The sequence below is a fragment of the Podarcis vaucheri genome (assembly GCF_965113315.1).
Source record: "Podarcis vaucheri genome assembly, chromosome: 2".
Classification (NCBI taxonomy): domain Eukaryota; kingdom Metazoa; phylum Chordata; class Lepidosauria; order Squamata; family Lacertidae; genus Podarcis; species Podarcis vaucheri.
The window spans coordinates 101,160,944-101,182,176 of NC_138760.1; the positions used below are offsets into that span (position 1 = coordinate 101,160,944).

Below are 21,233 nucleotides of genomic sequence, written 5' to 3' on the forward strand. Positions count from 1 at the left end.
ACTGCTCTTAACCACTACACCACGCTGGGTTGCCATGATGTTGCCTTCCTGTGATTAGTTTTGTAAGGAAATTTCACTTTAGTAGGATTTGCACAACCCATCGTTGAATACAAGGATGTGTCTCTGATCTGTATGTGCAAGTTTTAACCATCAGCTAGGATGCTCATACTCAAAAGGATGCTGAGAATTCCTTAATATGCATTATAAAAAATAAAAAAGGAGTTATGTTTTTACTATGCAATAAACCTAGATGATAGAAAGCTCTTATACCAGGGGTCAGCAACCTAAGGCCCATGGGCTGGAAGCGGCCCACAGAGGTTGTTTGACTGGCCCCCGAGCCGCCCCCAAACCGAGTGGCCTGCTTGCATGCTGTGCTAAACCGGCGCAGCGCTGTGTGGGGACTCGCTTCCACGGGCAGACACCAAAAATCGTGGACAGGCACGCTCACGCACGCATGTGATCTGGCCGACAGAGGGATCTCCTCGGGACTGATCCAGCCCAGGCAAGATAAACCTTGCTGACTCTTAAACCATGTCTTAAACCATGCTTGTTGAGCTACACTTAAAAAATAATAATTAAAAAAAACACAACTCCTACAGAAATCGAGGCAATGAACCAGGATATAATACAAAGTTATCTTTCTGTATAGGCAGATTCAAACATGATACTTTTTCATGCCCTCCTCCCCCCCCCCCAGCTTTGGAATGGTAGCAAATGGAAAATATTACCTGTGCATATATCTGCATTGTGACATTATTATTTGCACTTGCACTTCTTCATAGGCATCCTTCCCAAACACCACTGTACAGTGAAAAAATGTTAGATCGAAATCTGCCCTGCCTCTTTAGATGAGCTGTGCTGGGATTGTATAAAATAAGAAGAGGCACTAAATTGTTTTGCCACCTGATGTTCAAAGACTATGCAAATCATGGAGGATTAAGAACTTCTTGGACAAAATTTAGCAGAAACAACAGAAAGAAAGCAGACCCGCCAGCAAAGGAATGTAGCCTTCCCTATCAGTTGTCACTCCAGGTGTGTGGGCAACTTCTGAGATGCTGCCTCCCTTGCTTTGTCTGTTCCCCGAAGCTGTGTGTTAAATAAAAACATGCATACGATCAATTTAGCTTGCAATTAAACATTTTCCTTAAGCAGTTGGCACTACGACAACTGATAATTACCATGCACAACACTTTGAAAAAGCCTTATTATGCTTGTTTATGTAGGATCACTCTTGGCATAATAATAAGCTATCATTACTACAAATGTACTTACTGTACGAGCACACCTTAATGTAATCGCAAGGCTCAATTAATCACACGGGAGAATTAAAATGAGTGACTTTAATCTTCCTAAATTAAATGCTTATCAAAAGAGCTTTGAAACTTCAGGGCACGTTTACCTATGTTTTGCTTTATAGGTATCTTATATATATGTATATATGTATCTTAGCTAAACTGCCTAGGGTCACGTTCTCACTTCCCATCTTCTCGCCTTTTTTCTTCTGTGCGTAATGGTTATCAAGCTGTGGTCGTTCCCCCCCCCCCCATGTCTCTCTTGGGAAGTCGCTTCCACTGTGCTTGGCTCCTTTGGCAAAGATCGCAAGGGCTAATAAGCTTTCCTTCTAAGTTGGCAAGTATATTCCTGACACTTGGTTCATCATGCTACGCAGTCAGTTTACTTAAAGGAAATAGGCTGGGGCGGGGGCGGGTGTGCAATAACAACACAAAAAGGCTAGATTGGCGATTCCTGTGAAACTGATCTCTGCCAGCTTTGGCAGAGCCTTGGAGTGACTGTGGCTGAATGACAGAGCATGTACTTTGCATATAGAAAGTCCAAGGTTCCATTCTGGGAATTTCTAGTTAAAATTGTCCTTGGTTAGCAGAGCTGGGGAATACACCCCCCACACACTTCCTGTATGAGACCATGAAGGTGATATTAGCCACTAGGTGATAGCTATTCAACACTTCTGTGTCCTGGGAAGACCTGATTTTTGCAGCGGTACTGAAGTTAGTAATTCCCCACCCAGTTGGACTAGCCCATTCTCTCAAAAAGCCAGCAATTTCAAGAGGCAGAACTGTATGTTACCAATAACACGAACTTCCACTGGAACCCCCTCTGGAGGTCTCCCTTTCATGATAGATCAAGATAGATTTGCCCCTTTGCTAAGATGATTCGTAACTTGGTTTTCCAGCTGTTGGGTGAGATACTAAGCAGGGAAAGTTAGCAGTGCGCAACAAACTTTTTTGAACTATATTTTGCACATGTAAGTATTAGATCCAGAGGAAGTGGAACATGTTTATGGGAGACTTAAGTGTTTTCTGTTGGAGGGGAGCTTTGATATCTGTCAAGGTCAGGCTTTGGCTGGGTATACGATGCTGGCTTGGGCTGAAGGCAGGGTAGGGTCCAGGTTGTGCTATGGGAGAGCAGAAATCTGATCTTGCTTCAGCATGTACCAAACAGACTGAGCTCTATATAGCCGTTGCTGCTGCAGCATCATCCCTACTGTAAGCCCCAGTCCCCCAGGAAGGTGCCCTTTCAGTTAAAGGACCTCATCTAGCTCCTTCACTCACTAACGGTATAAGGGAGACTCTGGTCTCACTGGGTCTCCTGTGATGATGATTATCCTATGATGCAGTCCTCCAGTTCTAAGGATGGCAGTGCTGTATCCTCAGACCACGGCACAGACACAAATGGCTCATGGGGGTGGGGGTGTTTTTGGGAATCCTCATCCCTTGAAGACCAGGAATCAAGGTCATGACATCTTCTGACACAGGAGATATTAGAACAAGACTTAAGTTTCTTTATTACCACCTACTCTTTGTAAAATATCAGTGTGTCTCTTCCACCCCACCCCCAGCTACAACCACCCCTTTCTGTGAATTTACAGCATCTTAATGGATGCCAACATAAGAGCTTGTTGTCCTAAAGCAAGTATCTCCAACCTTTGGCCCTCCAGATGTTTTGGACTACAATTCCCATCATCCCAGACCACTGGTCCTGTTGGCTAGGGATCATGGGAGTTGTAGGCCAAAACATTTGTAGGGCCGCAGGTTGGGGATGCCTGTCCTAAAGCCTTCCCCCACCCCCCCACCCCAGAATATAGCAATATTCTGTTAATTGGTGAACAGAGTTAAAGCATTTCCAAGCTGTAAGTGTTTGATTCTCAAAGGGAGTTTGGTTGTTGGTACTTCTCTGTGGAGAGAGCAATTAAATCACGGGGGGGGGGGGAGAGAGAGAGAGAGAGAGAGAGAGAGAGAGGCAGAACTGCTTATCTTGAGAAAATTTCTAATCTTATTCAAAAGGGATTGGGGGGGACACAGAGGAGGATTGTGGGAAGAGATACGGCAGAGGGAAGATCTCTCCAGAGGGAGCAGCTAACTAGTAGACCGGGGGTGGGGGGGGGGTGAAGCCGAAACTGAGAGTGCAGGTGCCAGTGGGAGCAGGATATAAACCCTCTTAAGCAAGAAGTTAAAAGTTTGGTGTGGGTTTGAGAAGAGAAAAGCAGCAGTGGTACAATTAGAGCTGAAGATTTGCCTGTAAGGGGACGAACGCTCTGGCTGTCACTGTGGGTGACTGTTTTCACTGAAGCTTTAGAAAAACAGGTACCATGAAACCGGAACAGGGAAACTTTTTCTTTGGCAACTGCTTGCCTGGGGAACGCATTTGCTGGAAAGCATGCCTGACATCAAGAAACTCCCAGAACGTCAAGAAGCTTGTTCTGACAAGGATTCTTCTTTCCAGGGACTGCAGCCTAAAGAACAGTTCTTGACAATGTCTAACTGCCTTTGTCAGAATGTTTACTCCAGCCACTTGGCTCTGTAGTTGCGCTTTTATTCTTTTTTAAACGGCAGAAGTTTCGCTTGCAGGGAAAGGGATCCTTGTAGGGGATTCTTGCGCGATGAGAAGCGCTGGCTTTTTTTTTTTTTGCGTAGGCTGCGTGATGCATCTCTACTTCAAATACGGCCTCGCAACTATCTCCTTCAGCCCAGTTGGGAGACAAGGAATGACTTCCATATCTTTGAAAATAAATGCCAGCATCCCTTTCTGAGTGAGTAATTTGTGTGCCTGGCTGGAAGCCAGGGCTGTGAACTGCTCTAACACTTTGGAGTTCTGAAGCTTGCCGATCTGGCTGGTAGCCAAACACATGTAATATTCATTCTGATAACACGACTGCTTGCCTTTGAAATGTGTGGGTGTTGCTCTGTGGTTTCTTTGCGCACGCCAGAGTTTGCACCCTCTCCCACTTCGATGCCCAAGTTGCATCATCTGAGAGCTACTCTGTCAGTGGTGCATTCGGTGTTTCTGGTGCATACAGATTGAATTTCTTCCCCTTAGATTTACGCCTAAGCTCCTATTTGAACAGAAGGTTTCTTGTCTTGGACACAGTGGGTGGATTAACACATAACGCCAAGCGGTGGTTTGGTGCTCCCGGACGACAAGCTCTGTGCAAGCAGGCTGCCACCATTCCTTGTGTGCTCAGCTTAATTAGTCACTCCTAGTTTGCAGGCGAAGCACAAACGCTAATTTGCCAATGTGGGGGTCACAAAATAATTAAGTGGATTAGCAGAGTGTGCAGATGCAGGATTCATTCCCATAGTGCTGGACCATGGCAAGATGTTCCAAGGTTTGCATTGCTTGGGTCAGAGAGTGGGCTGAAGAATTAAGTGGTGGTAAATGGGAACGTGCCACAAGGTTTATTGCCCCTGCAGCAGGCATGGCCACCCATTTAGGCCTGAGGGCCACATTGAGGATTGGTCAATCTTTTGAAAACTGCATGCCAGTGGTAGCATGGCCAGAGCATGCACATGCATACTCTCCACACAAACAAGCCATGCACAGAGAGTGCGCTTTCATCGTGTGGCTCCAACATTGTCAATGGAGGCACAGGTGTGGCCTTGGTTGCTAGAGATATACTTGGCCTTTGCATTCCATGCTCCAGTAAGTTCCAGACTGGACTACAGTGGTACCTCGGGTTAAGTACTTAATTCGTTCCGGAGGTCCGTTCTTAACCTGAAACTGTTCTTAACCTGAAGCACCACTTTAGCTAATGGGGCCTCCTGCTGCTGCCACACTGCCGCCGGAGCACAATTTCTGTTCTCATCCTGAAGCAAAGTTCTTAACCTGAAGCACTATTTTTGGGTTAGCGGAGTCTGTAACCTGAAGCATATGTAACCTGAAGTGTATGTAACCCAAGGTACCACTGTATTTTAACATGCTCTTCATGGAACCTGCCCTTAACTATGACTCAGAAACTTTAACTGGTCCAAAGTGCAGCAGGGGTACTGGCCAGGGTTCATTTTATAACTCATGCAATCCCTGTTTTAAAATGGCTACAGTGGTTGACAGTCTGCTTCCAGGCCTGATTTGAAGGTCCTATGTCCCCCTAAAGCCCTAAACAGCTTAGGCCCCAAATATCTGGAAGACTATCTCCTTCCCTACAGTCCCTCTCAGGTGTTAAGATCAGCAAAGAGATCCCTCTTGGTAGTTCCATCACCCTCAGAGCTTTGGGACATGGTGTCCCTCGAGAGGGCACCCTCTGATGAAGCCCCGAAGCTGTGGAATTTCATCCTCATAGGTGTGTCTAGCATCTTCATTGTATAGCTTTCATCATACCTCATTGCCCTGTCCTTTGACACCTGAGAGAGATATTTAAGGATCCACCCTATTCTTCTGATTATACATTGTTTTAACTGATACAGGGTCTGTATTTTTATATCGTTGTAACCTGCCCTGGGAGAAAAGCAATGACAAACTTAGACAGCATCCTAAAAAGCAGAGACATCGCCTTGCCAACAAAGGTCAGTATAGTTAAAACTATGGTTTTCCCAGTAGTGATGTATGGAAGTGAGAGCTGGACCATAAAGAAGGCTGGTCGCCAAAGAATTGATGCTTTTGAATTATGGTGCTGGAGGAGACTCTTGAGAGTCCCATGGACTGAAAGAAGATCAAACCTCTCCATTCTTAAGGAAATTAGCCCTGAGTGCTCACTGGAAGGACAGATCCTGAAGCTGAGGCTCCAATACTTTGGCCACCTCATGAGAAGAGAAGACTCCCTGGAAAAGATCCTGATGTTGGGAAAGATGGAGGGCACAAGGAGAAGGGGACGACAGAGGATGAGATGGTTGGACAGTGTTCTCGAAGCTATCAGCATGACTTTGACCAAACTGCGGGAGGCAGTGGAAGACAGGAGTGCCTGGCGTGCTCTGGTCCATGGGGTCACAAAGAGTCGGACACGACTAAACGACTAAGCAACAACAACAACCTGTTCTGGGACCTTATGGTGAAGGGTGGTTAGGAAAGCCAATAAAGAATAGTAACACACACACACACATTCAGACAGCCTCTCCATTCTGTTGCTGATCAGCGGAGGGACCTCTCCTCCAAGCCCAGGACTGGGATGGAGAGGAAAGCTGTCCAATTAACCTTGCAAAGGTACATCTTCTCCCTCTGGCATGACACCATTGGAAGAAGGCCTTAGTGCTCGGGCAACAGGAAGGCTCTGTCCCTGTTTAATAATTATTTTTATTCTTATTTTATACCCTGCCCATCTGAGCACCAAGACTTTCTTGCAGGATGCCCTGCCAGAGGGGAAAGAGGTGCCTTTGCCAGGAAAAGCAGGGATGAGCTGCCTGATTTTTTTGAGGGCTGGTGAACCAATAGAAGTGGCTTGACATGCTAGATGCAGACTTTGCCACCCATAACATATGAACAGATGGCACCATCTCTCCAAATTGTCAAGAAAGAAGGCGTACGGCTTCTAAAACACAGCTACTTTAAACCACAGTGCTAAAAGGTCGTAGAATCATAGAGCTGTAGAGTTGGAAGGGACCACAAGGGTCATCTAGTCCAACCCCCTGCAGTGAAGGAATCTTTTGCCCAATGTGCAACTCGAACTCGTGACCTTGAGGTTTAAGAATCTGCTCCTCTACCGACTGAGCTATCATTTTGCCTGAATGCCTCCTGCTTTGAGGAAGACGGATTATTGACCAGCCTCATGCACATGTGGTTCCAACTGTCTCCAAAAGCAGGTGCTTTGCCCAAATATGCCAAAGTGTCTGTGATTTAAAGGATTTGGGTTGTACTCCTTGCGGCTTTGAGGACGGCCCTCACCAGCCAAGTGTCTTCAAGATGTTAATGGGAGTTGCAGTCCACAACATCTGGAGGGCAGCAGGTTGGCAAAGGCATCTGGATATTTCTGCTGTGAGGGTTTTGATTTTTTAAAATAACTTTGCTATGGGACAATAATTAGGAGACGTCACCTCTCCTGGGAATTATAAATGGGGAAGTCTGCCGCTTTGCTAGAATGCCAAAAATATATCCTTTCCTAGAAGGCTCCCCCTCTTTTCTTTTTACACAATGAAGAGAACAACAAAGCAGCAGAGTTGTATGAAATATGGATCAAGGAGGGAGAGAGGAAGAAAGGGAAGCCAGGTATAAATAGCAGCCGTGCATCCTGTTTGGTTTTTTTTGTTTTGTTTTTTTTTTGCAGTAGAGCTTTGTCTCAGGCTATCAATCAACTTTTCACCACTTCCTGCAACAGCAGGTCTGCTATAAATCCTGCCGTAACTGACTGGGTTTCATTTCCTCTGCCAAACCCTGCTAACCTGCGAGGCATGACACAATGACACCAGAGCGAGCAGCTGATAATGTAATACACAACTCCTGTGAGGCGAAAGTTAAAGTGCTTGTTCTCTCAGCTGAATGATTTTAAAGATCTTTATATTCTAGTTCCCAGGGGGGATAATTACTCAGTATAACACACAGTGCATGCCTTAAAAAAAAAAAAAAATCCCCTATCGGAATTGTATTTTAAAGTGTGTGGTAAAGATGGGGACAAGCAGTTGCCTTAAAAAAAATGCTCTAACCCTTTCCCAAATTGCTTCCATTCCAAGAAGCAAAGCAACATCTTTCTTTCCTTTTTTTTTAAGGTTCTGGGAGAATGTTTTAGTTCAACCCCAATTATAAGGCTATTAAAGGCAAGGTTGTAACTCAGCAGCAGAGCACATCCAAAAGGTCCTAGGTTCAGCTCCTGGTGCTTTGAGTTACAGAATCTCAGGTAGCAAAGCAGAGACAAACTAGTGTCTGAGACCCTGGAGAGGTGCTCTGCTGTGAGATGGGGAAGACTGTAACTAAATGAGCACAGCTCCGGTTCTGCGGAAAGCGGATAGTTGCATTCTGCGAAGGCCAAAATTGCAGCTCCGTTTTGCTCCGTTTGACCTCTGTAAAAGTATTGAAAAGCACTCAGCCAGCATAGAGAGCACCCTTCTCTGTTAAAAGGAAATAACACATGCAAGTGTAGCAGTAAGGTTCCCTTAATTCAAGTGTTACAGATTAGATACTGTGCCGTCATTAAATGCTTATTGAAGCCATTAATTTGTTTAAATTAATCCCCATCATTCTTTTTTCTTTTTAAAAAAAGGCAAATGAAACAAAGCGTCCTCCATTTGTGGCGCAGGGTTAAAGTGTTCTGACACATTGTCCTGTTTTCTTACACGCACAGCTCATCCCACACAAACATGCACTTGTTTCATGCCATTGTTCTGCGCACTGAAAAGGATGCTAATCACTGTGTCCATAGAGGTGGGCAGGCAGCTCCTAATTCTTAATTTAACAGCATTAACTCTTATTAGTGGCTTTGGAGACTTCCTATATTAGTGGCCTCGGACAGTTCAGTAGCGCTATTGCAATGAAAGTATTCTTGTAATATTTATTACCATTTCTTGAGTTACTGTTTGATTCATTAACAACAACTTACATAAACACCAACATCTGTTACGTTATGGTGTCTCGGAGCGTATAGTTGAGATTCCGTTGCAACCTTTGAAATTTGCTGTGTCAAATGCAGCCTATTGGAGCAGTGAGAATTCACCTTTCAGACTCCCCCTTTTGCAATCTCCTAACCGAGGGGAACAAAACCATTTACCAGGCTGTACAAATTATTGCTTATTGCGATTTATTTGCATGACGTTTACCACAGAAATTGACCGGGTTGCCTTATCCTATCATAGGCGGTGGTGGTAAAAAGAGACCAGGTTGACATATTTTTCGTCTAGATAATACAAGCACAAGAAGGTGTGGGACACATTTTCCTATCCAATTAAAAATAGAGCCCACAGATATTTGTTTCCAAGCCCAAGTCACTGGCAACATACACACTTGCAGATTAATAGTTCCCACCCAACCCCAGTCTGATATCAGGCTCAAAACCAGTTTTAATAGTGGTAGGAACTCATCAGAAGGAAGTGATCTTCTCTTTAAGCTATTTCCTTCTGTTCCATCTTCTGACATAACTTTTGCATTTTGCTAAAGTGTTGTGAATGCTCTAGGCTAGAGAGATGTACAGCTTCATGTTGTCCCAATGACTTGAGGGATATCAGCTAATCAAATCTTCAGATAGAAGTGTTCTTTCATAATGTGGTGCTGAGGGTCTGGAAAGAGTTAAATGGAATGCGTTGTGAGTTTCTGCATGTTCTGGGAATTTGGGCAACCCCAGTTACAGTTTTGTCATCACTGAGGTTTGTTGGTTTTGATAATCTTTGTATCTGTCAGCCACACAGAGTGTAACCAAAATGTATGTGCGCTCTCTCTCTCTCTCTCTCCTCCTTTTAAAGGTCAAAGAAGTTGGCAGCCCTTGCCGAATGCGTGCAGAAAGCAGAGCTGAGCAAGGCCAAATTAGGTTTTGAGCTTGACGAGCTGGAAGCAGCGGCCCTTCTCGTGCAAGAGGAAGAAAAGGAGTTAAAAGCTGCTGGCACAGACGTCTCCAAGCCGCAGCTGCCTCCCTCCGAAGGAGCTGCTGCGAGTGACTCTGAAGACTCAAGCAGCACTTCATCATATGAGACAGGAGACTCCGATTCAGATGAACAAGAGTCCTCAGCCAGCGAAGATGGGGAAATAAATCCTTTACAAAGCACACTCCAAGAGGAGAGGACAGCCCTGCTTATTGACTGTAATGGATTAAGGCGAGACATAGGCACTTTGACGTTAGATGCTAGTAATGAAAAATCAAAGGCTCCTTTGCAATCTACATCTGTTCCCGGGAAACTGATAGAGGAATTAGGGAAGCAAATGCAGGCGGCAATTAGGCTTACGGAGCAGCCTGAAGGTTCGCCTTCTGTAAGTGGCGGCAGCAGCAGCACTTCAGAAGAGACAGGAACAAGCTGCACGGCTCAGCCTCAAGGACTTTCGCCGGATCGTAATGGAAAGAGACATTTCTTAGAGGTGACTCCAAAGCCCAGCGCTCTTCTGCTTCTTGGCAGCACAAATGAAGCTTCTTAAGGAAATGTGGACGGGGTGGGCTAGGGGGTTGTGGGTTTTTGCAGCGCTAGCTGTTGTGGTTCATTTTAACAGCCAAAGGCCACTTCAGCAAATATTCCTCTGTCAAATACCAGTGATGCATGCAAATAAAACAAGACTGCCTATTCTCAGGAGTTAGTTTTGAAGTGGCATCATTCAAGGTTAGTAGTATTACAAAAGGTATGATCAAACATCAATGAAGCTTGCTGATTTGTATTCTGCAGATTGCTTATAGTTCAAATCTATATTTAAATGTTGTATTTCATTATCATGGTTTCCTAGCTCCTAAATTTTCCACTCGGGATATTATTGTCCTCCTTATTTCAATTTAACCATTTTGAAGTGTCCATTGTACAGCAACTAGCAGTAGGCTTGGTCATCACAGGCACTCGCATCTAATAAGATGTGCTTCCGTAGTAGTTGCATGTGCGATATCGTCAATGCCACTGCTGCCTGATCCTGTACTTTCTCACAACTTATTGGGACTTATTGCCAGGTAAGAGTACATAGGATTGCTCTCATTTTTTTCTTTTTTAAAAAATCTGTGATACATGGCTGTGTATGGTGTTTTTTCTTTCTTTTTTGAACATGTATATGGTCAGAATATATTTAACCTTTTAAGTATGAACAACTGATTTCAGGTTATCTGTACTCCAGCTGCGCTGCTAATACGTGATTGGGATGGAGGAAAGGTGGGTTTAGTGGTTGGTGCTGGTCCAAAAGGAACAAAACATTCTTTTTAGCTGTAACTCTTTAACAGTGGCTCACCAAAAGATGCACCACCATTCAATGATGGAACTGAGTATATATTGCATTTTTCTGCCTTTTAGACTTTTGCCTGAACTACCAACTTATCCTCTTGCTTTGCTCTTGGGTAGCTAAGCTTCATTAGCTAACTGTAGGCAGAGCTGTATGTGTCTTCTGCATCCCTGTCCAAACTGTATGCACATCTCTTGAATTCGGCATCCTGAATTCCGCTGAATCCTTTCTTTGACAATATGTTGCCACTGTGGTGGGCAGAGGCAGAATAAATTCTCCAGACTATGCCAGTACATTTTCACATGCTTGAATTGTTGTGCAGATTTGAAAAGAAGTATGTGTCTGTGTATATGATACATACATCCCAACATTGCAGCGCTCCAAAGAAACCTATATTGCAGAAGTTTATAGTGTCCCATTCTTCACACTTGCACTTCTATTTTGTGGCTGCCAGCTGGGGAAGGGAGCCTGCCTGTTCTGTTCCTCTACAGCTCTGTTTCTCTCTGAGAACTGACAGCTTCTGTGTTTGCGAAAGCAATCTCTTTAAGTCTGTCCAAAGCATTGTCTTGCCTCCTGTGTAGGTTATTCCATTCTAACTTTGTTCTGGTAGAGTTGGAGCCCGACCTCTCCACCTTTTCTTTTCTCTGCCCTGCCCACCTAATGCTCAGGAAATTTCAGTAAGCGGAGATAAAATCCCGCTTCCCCTTTAAGTGTTGGGAATACATGGAATGCAAGAACTAGTGTGCAATGATACCCTTCAATTTAGCCTAGGTGATACAACTGGGTGATGCATGACATAAGGTTGCCTCTGAAAATGGCACCCACTGTCAGGTGTGTTCCCCCGCAACAATGACCAGCACATAACGCTGTGCTGTGACGTCATTGCACGCATTCCTCCATCCCTGTTGGTGGCAGCCATGTGGAGTGGGAGAAGACTGTGGTGATGTTACAACACAGCCAAGTGTTTCTAAATGTTGTGAGAGGAAAGGGAGGAACCTCTGTGTGGGGATGCAGCTTTCAGTGGCACAGGATGCTTGTAGCATGTGTTTCAACCTTCTGACGTCGTTAAGAAAGAGGAAATGCCTCGCTACACCCCACCAGCAGCTAGAAGTCACTGCCTCACATTTGCCTCCTCCCCCCACCATTGGGAAGTCCGTGTTCCTGATATTTTTGTTGCCGGCATTCTAATCTTGCAGATTTCTGTTCCTGCCCTGCTATAGCCCCTGTTCTGTTCAACCATCTTTATACCTGCCAAATGAAAAAGGAAGGTTGGCTGTGGTGCTTTCGCCAGCCAAAGCCAACAAGGGAAAAGGCCCAACTGTTTCCAAAACGGTGGCTACAATAATCTATTGCAGATGTGTTTTGAGTTCAGTCATCTGTATTTTTTTTTAATTATTATTTTATGGTCAGCCAGCCACCCTCTCTCCCAGTGCTTTAACTGTCGCACTTGAAAGCTGTTGCACTTTTGTATTGTATTGTTGGTGTATAAATTTGTTAAACGAAAAGGGTCCCCCTCACGCATCTTCCTCACACTGTCATTCCCCATGCTTCGCTTTGTGAGGGAGGGAGTGTGCTATTTTAGATCATTCCTCCTACGATAGATAAATCATATCCATTCAGGTACTCAAATTCATATATACACTTTGGACAGCTGCATGCTTTCCATAGCTGACGCATGACAGTATGTTCCTCTGTTGTTTACCTTTGTAAAACTTGTAAACTTTGAAGGAGGATGCACGCACCCAAACCTGTGTCTTCCTGATACATCTCTTCTTCATGCTTCTTTGTGGAGAAGCCAGCTCTGCTGCAACCTGTGTTTGAAGTGTGAAGCTGCTCTGTTCTGTTCCATATGGAAAGTGACCGCCTTCTGTGTGTCCCGTTACAGTATCTGGACCTCTTTTAACCATGGTGTCCATATTCTAACAGCAAAGCTTATTTGGAGAGGTTTTTCCTTTACTTGGAACTCTGTCCAACTGAAGGCTTTTCAGAACCTCAGCATCTTTTGTAAACATTGCAAGAGCTTTTCTCTTTGAGATGTTGTTTAGGAGCCCAGGTTAAGTCGGTGGTTAGGGCTTCTGCCTCATGTTAATAAATGCTAACTGATGGTTGATATCATTCTTTATTTCATAGCTCTTTACCCCAAGCCTAAGTGATGAGGTGACCAAATAAACATTTAAATAAATGAATGTTTCCCAATTTGCATTAAAAAAAAAACTTTCGGGGAGTGTGGTTAGCCACTTCAGAATGCTGTGGGTTAATTTTAATCTGAATAATTGGAGGTTTCCCATTCCTTGCCTGGCTTGAATGTTGTAAACTGTCAATCATCTGCCTGAAGCAAAAAAAATCATACAGTTTGTCTTATCCCAGGTTGGTGATCTGTGTACATGTTAGCTGATTCACATAATTAGTTCACATACCTGTTTGATCTGTGCAGAAAATAGAAAAAAATTGGTCAGACTGAACAGGAAGTCCCCAAAAGGATCAAATTAATGAATCCTCAAAAGGATGATATCTTAGCATCTGTATATCAGTGTGACACAATGTAAACATAATACTTGTCTTCAGTATTCTGATTATCAACATGTTAATCAACAGGTTTTTCATTAAATGTGCTCAGTGTGTTCATGACAAAACTGAAATTCTGAAAGAAAAGTTTTGTGCCTGGTAACTCTTGAAGCGTAATGCTGTAGATTGGCCAAAGCTTTATCTTTTATTTTAAAAAAGACAACTTCCCACCTTTGACTCCTCTCCCTGAAAGATATGTAGGGTTCATTTCATATCAGATGAAGGAAGCACTGATGAGCCTCTATTTACTCCAGTATATGATGAATGTACCAAAGAATTTGATTCATACCTCTGGAGTGAGTGGGCTCAGCAGCCTGCCACAGTTGACACAGCTAAATATTGTCAAAGCTGGTGTCTCAAGGCTAGAGAAAACAAACAGGGAAACACATGTCAGGCAGATAAATGTCTCTGCTGCTTAAAGCTGTCCTGGACGCCATTTGTTTCTGAGATAAGGCAGAAGGCTCTCCAGAGCAGCGAAAAGATAAGACAGAAGAGTGGAACGAATGTGGAATTGTGTCATTAGCTGGATGCTTTGCTGTCGGAAGGAAAAGGAATTTGCACCAGGAAAAGTTTGGGTTATGTGTCTACAAAATAGTATACACCTTTGACACACTGTCTGAAACATGCGCAGACTACCCTTTTCAAACTTCGCAAGTGGATGTTGTGGGGTGCTTGCTTCCTCTCCACATATTCATGGAAGCAACGTGTGTGTGAGCACCCTAGACCAGGGGTCAGCAAACTTGTTCAGCTGTGGGCTGGTCCACCGTCCCTCAGACCATGTGGTAGACCGGACCATATTTTTGGGGGGTGGGGTGGGGGGAATGAACGGATTCCTATGCCCCACAAATAACCCAGAGATTCATTTTAAATACAAGCACACATTCTACTCATGGAAAAACATGCTGATTCCCAGACTGTCCGCGGGCCAAATTTAGAAGGCGATTGGGCTAGATCAGGCCCCCAGGTCTTAGTTTGCCTATCCGTGCCCTAGACTGTTTCCCCACCCACATCACAGAGGGTTGGGAGTGCTCCATGGAATGATATGGGGAAGTACTTTCGTGTTGCACTGGATTGCTGTGGGTGACAGTAGCTCTTTCTTAGAATTGTTGCAGTTCTTTGAATGAATTGGATCCAACAATCTGATTTCTGACCATTTCTCCCCAAATCACCCAGTGGCAACCGCCTATGCTGCATCCGGTGAAGTTTTGGAGGGATTGCAAAACCCTAGGGAGCCGTTTTGAGGAGGCTGCAGTAGGAAGGAGGAGGCAGAAAATCCCACATTGGACAAGCAGATCTCCCCTCATGGTTCATAGGATTCAGCTGATAATTCAGTGGTCAGAGATCCAATGCTGTGCATGGGTGGTCAGGGGCCATAGTTCAGAGGGAGAACATCTGCCCAGTTTCAATCCTAGATGGATCAATGGTCTTACTTGGTATAAAGCAATGTTCAAAATTTATTTTGGAACTTGACTGAGTTGGGATATTTACATCAAGTTTTTCTTTGGGCTGTCTGGGATTTGTAGTACGGTATATTATAAGCTCATTAAACCTTACTATGCATAGGTCAGGGGCTATTGTAAAAACTTAAATGTCTGTAATAATCTAAAGTTAACTAACCTGTAGGTTGCACTACTCTTAAGCAGGAGAAATTAACCTAAGCCCCCGTAAGATGTATCTAGAGGAGCCCAGAAGCTTGTGAGAGTCAACGTGCAACAAACATTTTTTGCCCTTTCTGCCCATTCCAACCAATAGCTAGAAAATATGATGGTAATGACTGTTTAAGCCTCAGATACCAGTGGATGCCTAATTTTTTTTTAAAAGCCACTGCTCATTGTTTGGAATCTCACACTATGTTGAAAGCTTGTCTTTCAGTTTTGCAGTCACCAACACAGGCCTTTGGGCACCTTTGGATTTTTTAGCAAGTACTGCAGATATGATTTCCTCTGGTACTACTCTCCTCTCCTGGACACCCCCCCCCCAGAGAGACAGAAAGAAAGCACACACATGTTGCTTTTGCAGGGGATGTAGGTAAAAATTGGATCCACTAATCTTAATATGGGCCTTGAAAAACAGAGCTGAAGTGGGGAAGAGAGCCGCTCTTGTAACTTCCAGCTTCAGTTCTATGTACTTTTCCAGGGAGGAAAGGGTAACCACGTTCACCATCTCACCATCAATCGGCAGTGTGCAAGAGGACTCAGAGGCTTTGTTCAGACCTCTGGGTATAGGGCGGTATTCAATCCTATTCAATAAATAATAATAATTGTTGGTGCCAGGGGAAGACCTTAAGGGTAATACTGTGTCACATGATGGCAGTAACCATCATACTGCAGGCAGTAACCTGCAGTAACATATATTTTTATGCCATTTGCACATCCATATTAGCATTCAGTTAAGTTCAGCCTTTATAAGCGAAGCCTTTAGTCACAGTAGGAAAGAAGAGGCAAGACACAAATCTAACAAGAAGCTGATCAGAATCCGCTCTGGCACTCAGCAAGTGGCCCCATGAGAGGAGAGGAGGTGAAGTCAGGACCTGGTGTCTGTAAAACATTTAAGATGTTAGCAAGGCGCTATGTACCATCTGGGCTCCATTTCAGACAACGGCCTATCTTAGGTGGGCGCTGGCCTTCCAGGCAGCTTCCATTTTAAAATGTGAGAGAGTGACTTGTGGTTTTGTCATGGCACTTCCGAAACAGGAAACTCTAATATTACAGGACTGACATTTCTGCCGAGCATCCTTTGTGCTTGTATTGGAGCTATGCAAAAACACCACTATTTATATGACCTTCAGCTAATGTAGTTTCCAGAATACTGAGCATGCTTCTCCCCAACCCAACTCCAATTCTCTGCTATCTGAAGGAAGCTGATTGCTTTCTACTTTCCTCATTTCCCTAGTCCCGAGTGCATGTCCCTCATTTTAGGAAAACACCTTTTCACAACCACAATACTCGCCCCACATTTTTATTCTCCCACAGAGTTCTCATGGCCATAGGAACTGGGGCTGGGAGAGAGAATAAGAGATCTGCAAAGCTTCAAAACCTATTGCCCATATATTTGTGTGTGTGTGTGTGTGTGTGTGTGTGTGTGTACGTACACCTGCTGTGGATGGGTGCTTATATTTTTGTTGGGGCACAGAGATGGACACTGGAAGCAGGAAAGCATCACAGCCTGAACCTTTGGAATTTCACATTGCACCGTAGAACGCACTCTGCTCTGTGGAAGTCCTACTGAGCTTTGGATTTCTTTCCTAGCACCATTCACCCACTTCACCAATTTTAGCCTAGTATATTATGCTCTATTATTTAATATTGCTCTTGTCTGTCTTGCTGTATAGACATTGACCCCCGGACCCTCCAGGACTGTAAGTTTCACAGCTTTGCAGAAAGAAAAGAGAGAGGCATTCACAGCAGCAGCAAAATTGCAGCCGTGCAGAAAAGGAGATGGGTGTACATCACCCAATGATTTACAGCTCAAGGCCTTGGCTGTCCCGGCTTCTACACTTGGACTCCAGGAAACACCAAGAGCTCAAAGTGCCAGGGGCAGCCCAATCAGATGGGTGGGGCCCAAATCATAAACGTATTGTTATAAAATTATTAAGAAGTCAGCACACAGTCTCAGCATCAGCTCAGAATAGAGGGCACATGGCTCAAAAGTCCATAAGCAGAATTCTAGGATACTTGGCAAGAAGACTGAGCTTGCAAGCAAGCACTTCTATGGGGATTTGGCGGGGGGGGGGAGTGCTGGGTTGGTTTGCGCTGGCACAGGTGATAATGTGTCCTTGGCAATGGGACCTGTTCCCAACACTCCATCTCCAGTTCAGCTGGCTCCACTGATTGGCCAGCCAGCTCTTCGGCTACTCTTTGAAGCTCGTTCTCTGGAGGTGGGGTAGGGACTGACTCAACCAACTCCTCCCTCGCCAGGACATGGGGCATAGCTCTATTCTCCATCACTGCCTGAACTTTCCCCACCTCCAGTGCCAGGGGTTGTCATTCTTCTCCTCTGTCAGATCCAGCCATTCCCATAATTTCCTGGCTGGTGTCACAGAGCCTGTGACACCAGTGTCTGGACGTGTGGACCCCATTGAGAAGCATTGAACCATTGAATATTGAAAAGCACTGCGTTTGAGAGGATGTCAGGCTGCCCTTTTGTGTGTTCTGGGCCATCGTGTTTCAGCCAAGCAAGCCCCCTGCTCTTGATGCTGCAATTCTTGCATGTGCATTAACTCCAAGATGTAGCCTTCCTGGTAAGGCTGACATTTGCCCCCAGGAAGGCAGGAGCTGTGCAGTTCAACCTGTAACAGGGATAAGACGGAACAAGGTGCCATCTAATTACGCAGGAGCAGCAAGACGGTTCCAGTGAGTGAGTCATAAATGTTAATGGGACTTGTAAGCATAAATCACCGGTGAGCCAAGCAAGGAACTAATCCCATAAATTCCACTCTTAAATATTTCCTTGGCAGTGGCCAAGGCTGGAGAAAGACACCCTCCTGCCCCTGCTTAAGAGTGGCATAATTGGTTTCTGCCTCCTGTCCACATTTCTCCCCCCCCCCCCAGCAATTTGAGAGGAAACTGTCCCATTCACTACAGTAGATAAATTGGCCTGCCTGCTTTGCTGGCTGCAGCTCCGCCCTCTAATCTGCTGCACTGGCCATTGACTTGCCTAATTATGTGTATTACAACTGCAGAAGGCTTACAGGCAGCAGCAGGGGGGCAAACTGTGGAATGAGTGCAATGATTGTTCCATCTGTTCCTGCAGAGCTGGAAGAGGGTGGGCTCTGAGGCCAGGCGAGAGGATAGAATCCAGCACAGGTGCCGGCGGGAAGGGAAAGTCCCTCCAGCGAGGGCTTTACCAGCAGCAGAAGGAGGAGGAAGTCAGCTTTTCTCTTTGAGCATAATTACAGCATATTGAAGCATCGTACGTACGTTGAATTAGCACAGCCGGGATACAATGGCAGCGTTGAAATAAAACCAGGGGTTTTAATAGGGTTTTTGAGACCTGATGCTTTGTTGTGGGTTGCGGGATTCTTCAGCAAAGGGTGGGGGAGCGTTACTTACCTGCTGCTTTTCTCAGGTGCGTCCAGATGTACCTTGGCAGATGCATCTGGGGAAGCAAAGAGAAGCAGCTGCCATGCAGTAACATCAGGAAAGCCTGCTGGATCAGGCCAATGGCCCATCTCATCCAGCATCCTGTTCTCACAGTGGCCACCCAGGTGCCCTTGGGGAAACCCACAAGCAGGACCCAAACACAACGGCACTTTCCTCTCCTGGGGTTTCCAGCAACTGGTATTGTCATGGACTGGCTGGATGCAGAGGAGAGGTGGGTGGTTCCAGCTGGGGAACCCGAAAGGGAAGCCTAAGGGAAGAAGGCTCAGAGCCAGGGGATTGGTGGTGGGACGATGATGAGTGGTCAGGGGGAGAAGAGGGAGCAGATCAGGAGGAGGAGGTGTCAGAAGCTGAAGAGGCAACAGGGTTTTGTGAGTAGGAAGAGGCTGTGGCAGACAGCAGTCCAGAACCAGAAGGAGGAAAGGAGGGGGCCCATGAGGCAGGCTGCTGAAGAAGCTAGGGAGTCTCCCCCTCTTGCTGCAACCAGCTTGTCTCCCCCCTGGTCTTCTAGAACACACAGAGAAATGAAAAGAACAGAGGTTGGTTGTGCACTGACACAGTCTATGACAGTTGGGGGGGGGCATGGACAAGAGGACTAACGGACAGGCTGCAGGTGAGGAATGGGTGAAGCAGCCCTCCCCTTGTCCCCTTCCCCACTGAAAACTACCTGCTCCCCAGCTGCCTTTCACAATATTAAATGCTGGCATTTAAATTACTGTGCATGACGTGCAGTTGCCTCCCAGTTTGGTGTCATCTGCATTTTTGATGAGCATCCCCTCAATTCCTTCATCCAAGTTGTTTATAAAGGCACTGAAAAACAATGGGCCCAGGACAGAACCCTGCAGCACCCCACCTGTCACTTTTTTTCCAGGATGACAAGGAACCATTAGTGAATCCTCTTTGGGTGTGGTAACCTATCAGCTACCTCATCCAGCCCACACTTTGCCAGTTCTCCACAATAATATCATAGGGGACTTTGTCAAAAGCCTTACTGAAATCAAGATACACTATGTCCACAGCATTCCCCTGATCTACCAAGTTTGTAACTCTATCAAAAAAGAAAGACATGAGATTTGTCTGGCATGACTTGTTTTTGAGAAACCCATGCTGTGTCTTAGTAATCACATTCAGTTATCTGCCCCGTCTGTCATTTGGAATACACAGTTAGAATGCTGTGTTACAGTATTCTAGATAATATTAATGATTGCAAGTCTGGAGCCACAGTGCAGTAGTGGTTACAAATTAATTAAGGAGGAGTGGGCAAGGGTATCCGCCTTTAAAAAACCTAATGTAAGTTATCTTAGGGTAAGCAAGCTCTCAAGTTACATTTATACACCTAAGCCTTGGGATTCACAGGGTCCAGTAGGAACCCAAGTGCTGATATCGGGCAACAGAACATAAAACACCGCTAATGCTAGCAGATCAATCAACCACTGTATCCAATGGTATCTTCCTGTTAGTGAAAGAACATTTATCTGTGCAATGGGAATGCCTCCTTCTGCACACTCGCATACACCACCAATCTCCCCAGGGTTGAGGGGGCCCAAGAACAATTTGGGGGACGGAAGTCCCGTTGCACAGGTGGAAGTCCTTGCATTAATGGGCTGACTTCATTAGACACAATCCTATACATTTTCATATTTTGTCTTATTAACAACTTTAGGCCTGATTCCCACATGCAGATATTGGCACAGTCACTGCTTGAAAACTTAACTGAAGGGAGGTAATGGCACAGCAGAAAAACTCTTGTGTTTCGAAGCTCCCTGTGCGATTGCATGGAGCAAGGGCAGCCTGTGAAATAATATTCATCAGTCTGCTTTGCCACCTTATGCATACCTAAAGGTAAAGGGACCCCTGACCATTGGGTCCAGTCATGGACGACTCTGGGGTTGTGGCGCTCATCTCACTTTACTGGCTCAGGGAGCCGGCGTACAGCTTCTGGGTCATGTGGCCAGCAGGACTAAGCCGCTTCTGGCGAACCAGAGCAGTGCATGGAAATGCCATTTACCTTCCCGCCGGAGCGGTACCTATTTATCTACTTGCACGTTGATGTGCTTTTGAACTGCTAGATTGGCAGGAGCAGGGACCGAGCAATGGGAGCTCACCCCGTCACAGGATTCAAACCGCCAACCTTCTGATCGGCAAGTCCTAGGCTCTGTGGTTTAACCCACAGCGCCACCCGCATCTCTAGTGCCACCCACGTCCCTATTCAGAAGTAAATCCCACTAAGTTCAGCTGGACTTGCATCACAGTAAGTGACTTCAGGATTTCAGTTAAAACTAGCCCACTTTAAAATAATGGCTTTCAAAGCAAACATAAAGCCTATATGGGGGGGGGGGGACGGGACTTAGAAGCACTATACAGTTAAACAAACTCAAAATTATCTTAAAACCACAACAGAATATCTCTCTCTCTCTCTCTCTCTCTCTCTCTCTCTCTCTCAAGGTTTCTAAATAAAAGAACAGTCGAACTCAGTTTTCGACGGATAAATCTTGGGAGGGTGGGGGATTTCCAGAG

The 21,233-nt window shown here is 45.3% G+C and overlaps 1 protein-coding gene across 1 annotated transcript in view; it reads left to right on the forward strand.

Annotated features, from left to right (window-relative positions):
- SHQ1 (SHQ1, H/ACA ribonucleoprotein assembly factor) overlaps window positions 1-10,817 on the forward strand; it is a 62,963-nt gene extending 52,146 nt beyond the window's left edge. The window contains exon 12 of the mRNA XM_082209738.1: window positions 9,612-10,817. Within this exon, the coding sequence (XP_082065864.1) occupies window positions 9,612-10,275 (664 nt within the window). The 3' untranslated portion in view covers window positions 10,276-10,817. The remainder of the gene's footprint in view (window positions 1-9,611) is intronic.
- Window positions 10,818-21,233: the final 10,416 nt, after the last annotated feature.